Source organism: Phragmites australis, chromosome 5 (genome assembly GCF_958298935.1).
Source record: "Phragmites australis chromosome 5, lpPhrAust1.1, whole genome shotgun sequence".
NCBI classification, from domain to species: domain Eukaryota; kingdom Viridiplantae; phylum Streptophyta; class Magnoliopsida; order Poales; family Poaceae; genus Phragmites; species Phragmites australis.
In genome coordinates, this window is record NC_084925.1 from 45,403,451 (window position 1) to 45,406,959 (window position 3,509).

Below are 3,509 nucleotides of genomic sequence, written 5' to 3' on the forward strand. Positions count from 1 at the left end.
TCCAATACAAATTTTAACACAAATGAATGATCTTAATAAGGCACACTTCCACGTGGCCTAGTAGAAATTTTCCTTCCTCCTCGCAAAAAAGAAAGAACGAAATTTTCCTTCCTGCAAGATGCATGCTAACGAAAAATACTCAACATATACTACTGCTACTACTACTATACACGTACCAGTGAAGAACTCGAACAAGCAGAGTAGCAGACTGCTATGGAGTTCTTCACATCTCTCGCTGCCTGCAGGGTGCAGCTGAGTGCTACGTACGAGCAACGCAACGCATACACATGCATGCAGGGCGCAGCCGCGGTGATCATTGGCGCAGCCGCGCAAAAACAGAGGCAGAGGCAGAAACAGGGCGCTAGTAGCATATCTCCATGGAGAAGTTGGAGTCCAGCAGCTCCTCGATCATCTGCTCCACGTCCTGCTCCTCGAGAAACCTCCCGCTCCCTTCCGCGGCCGACAGCGGCAGCGTCCCTGCGTCACCTAGAGGCATCGCGGTTGAAGCTGCCGAGGCTGAAGCGGCGGCGGCGGCGGCGGCCGCCTCCCTCTGCCGCTGCGTGGCCTGCACGGACGCCAGGTTGAACCGGTGCAGCTTATCGACAAGCGCGGCGGAGAGGAACGACGAGGAGGCGGCGTTGGCGCTGGCATCGGCGGGGAAGTTGGTGCGCGCGCGGGGTCCGCACATGATCCGCGCCGCCTCGTCGTAGGCGCGCGCCGCGTCCTCAGCCGTCTCGAACGTGCCAAGCCATATCCGCGTCTTCCTGCGAAACCCAACCAGCGTGAGCACCTCGTCATCACGATCAAAGAAGATGAGAAGTAGTGGACGACGACACGAGTCGACCAGGAGGTTGCACGCACAGGAGTGGGTGGCGGATCTCGGAGACCCAGGAGCCCCAGTGGCGCTGCCGCACGCCGCGGTACCGTTGCTGCGGCCGGGCCATTGGACGGCGACGGTGAGGTACGTGGTCGTCGACGGCAATGCTACCTTGCTGCTCCTATATCCTTCCGGCAACGGAGCCCCTTCGATCGTGCTCGGCTCCCGGCCGCTTGGTTGCTTTGTGCTGCTTGCTTGTGCGCGTGAGGGGAGGAGCTGCAGCCTGCAGAGGAGTGTGATTCCGTGAGACATGCAAGAGAACTTATAAACAGGGAAGGAAAAAGTGGGGATCTGCTCGACGTTTGGAAGGCTACGAGACGGGGCCCGCACGAATGGCCCTATGGTTGTTGGCCCCGCCTGGTGCCACTGTTGAATTCAATGTTGTTTTCATTGGTCTTCTCGTGGGAATTCCTTCTTTCTTCTCAGGTTTCTTTTGACATTGCGGTGGCTTTTGAAATGTGCTTATTTATTTCTACTTTTAGGTGTATTTTTAGTTGGACGATCTTTTTACATATGTAATAACAAAAGTCACACTTAGAATGTCAAATATTCCACAGCACAACTAAATAGATTTCACAGCACAACACAAGGTAGCACGCAACTACAAACAAACCCTTAGTCACATTTATCATACTTGTATGAATATCGAGATAGCTAAACACATATTGTAGAAATAAAAGGATCTTGGTTCATCTAGATAGACTATTGTAAGTAAGAGGTTAAGATTTCCCCGTCCTCATTCTCGTGCGGGTATGGACACCTGGCGGGTTTCCCACCCCGATAGCAAGTGACATTTCCCGAGCAACAAAATAATAACATGAAAAATCACAAATGTGAGATGGCACATAAATGAATGATAACAACAACAAAATAACAACATGAAAAGGGGACAAAACATAACTGTGCATCTCTCGTTCACCAGATAAGTTTTAGTGCATAAGCCTAAGTCATTACTAATGCATTACAGGTTCATCGACCATCACCATCATTCTATCAAGTTTAAAGAAGACCTAAACTACTAGTTCATCACCATCATTCATTACAGCAACTCTAGCCAAAAGCACACAAGTTCAGCACACTATGGTGATTACAACCAAAAGAAGATATATAAATAGTTCCTTGCACAGTTGCACTTGCACACAAGGCATCGTACAATACAGATAAAAAAAAATCAAATACATATTTTAACACCTAACACTAGAGATTGAAGAATGTTGTAAACAGAGTTGAGATTGGCGCCGGTGAAGGGGCTTCCTCCAAGCGGCGACGCTTCGGATCAACTAATTTGGCCGGTCGAGGAAGGCACTTTGGGTCAGCAACAACGATGGCTTTGGCGGTTGGAGACGATGGCGGCCTTTAGGGGGAGCTTTCTCCTTCTCGGGCAGAGCCGATAGGGGTAGGTTAGATCCGATAGTGGCAAGGAGGGACGATCGTGCAGGGTTAGTAGGAACTAGGAACATTGTAAGGAGGGGTTAAGGTAGCGTAGGAAGAGAGGGCTTCATTGGCCACCATCGATGGAGGGCCCTGGCACAACCATGGAAGCTCTCGTTCTCGCACTCTCGCTCTCTCTGTCTCTTGGTCTCACTCTCTCAGTTTCTCAGTCTCTCGATCTTAGGCATGTCAACGGGGAAAATTCCTGCGGGGAATGGGTAACCATCCCCGTCTCCGACCGGGGGAAATTTCCCCGTCCCCGCTCATGGGGAAAAAAATTCCCCCATCCCCGCCCCCGCGCAGGGAATGGGTACCCGACGGGGTCCCCGTCCCCGCTATTAAGAAGAAATTTTGGGCTGAGCCGATTGTAGTTAGGTAGAAATTTTTGAGCTGGGCCGATTGGAGTTAAATAAGTTCAGCTCAATAAAAATAAAATTTAATATTCAGGGCCCCGCGGGGAAACGGGGACGGGGGATGGGGAATCATCCCCGCCCCCGCCATACCAGACTGGGGGAATTTTTTCCCCATTAAACTTCCCGTGGGGGAAAAATGATCCCATCCCCGTCCCCTAATAAGGGAATTCCCCGTCGGGGAACGGGGAATGGGGCCCCGTTGACATCGCTACTCGATCTCTCTAGGTGGCGGCTGAAAGGGATGGGAGGATGGGAGGATTGGAGTGGACTAAGGTTTGGAGTGTGTTGTGTCTTCGTTTTATATGGTTGCTTTTGGGATTCGGCTGATGCACATGTACTTGGGTCTTGATCTCTTGGGCTGTACATATGCATCAGGTATATGAAATTTGGGACCCCAACGGGGAATGGGGGCAGGGAGGTGGGGAACGGTTCCAACCCGCTCCACCTGACTGGGGATGTTTTTCCTTGTTATGAGCCATATGAGGAGAAAAATCATCTTATCCTCGTTCACTAATGGAGTAATTACCCACCAAAGAACGGCCCCCAATCTCTAGTGAGAGCGGTTATGAACCGATTTCACATGGGCACATGGCCCTCCTTTTAATAGTGATTGCATGACCTGTTGATGAACATATTAAGATAGAGATAGGCATAGGCAAGAATTTTCACTGCACTATGCTAGCTGACCTTTCTTCGTATAGACAAGGGAGCATGCTAAAGATTGTTCATGTCATGTCCTGTGGCCTCAACGCTACCAGGAACGTGCAATCCAGACAAACAAGCTCACA

At 50.6% G+C, this 3,509-nt stretch overlaps 1 protein-coding gene across 1 annotated transcript; it reads right to left on the reverse strand.

Annotated features, from left to right (window-relative positions):
• LOC133917757 (ethylene-responsive transcription factor ERF003-like) lies at nucleotides 1–1,135 on the reverse strand. Its single transcript, XM_062361618.1, has 2 exons — nucleotides 862–1,135; nucleotides 1–764 (listed from the first exon to the last, which is right to left on the reverse strand). Exons 1-2 carry the CDS (start codon nucleotides 942–944, stop codon nucleotides 362–364), a joined length of 486 nt encoding a protein of 161 aa, XP_062217602.1. The 5' UTR covers nucleotides 945–1,135; the 3' UTR covers nucleotides 1–361.
• Between the last annotated feature and the right edge of the window lie 2,374 nt (nucleotides 1,136–3,509).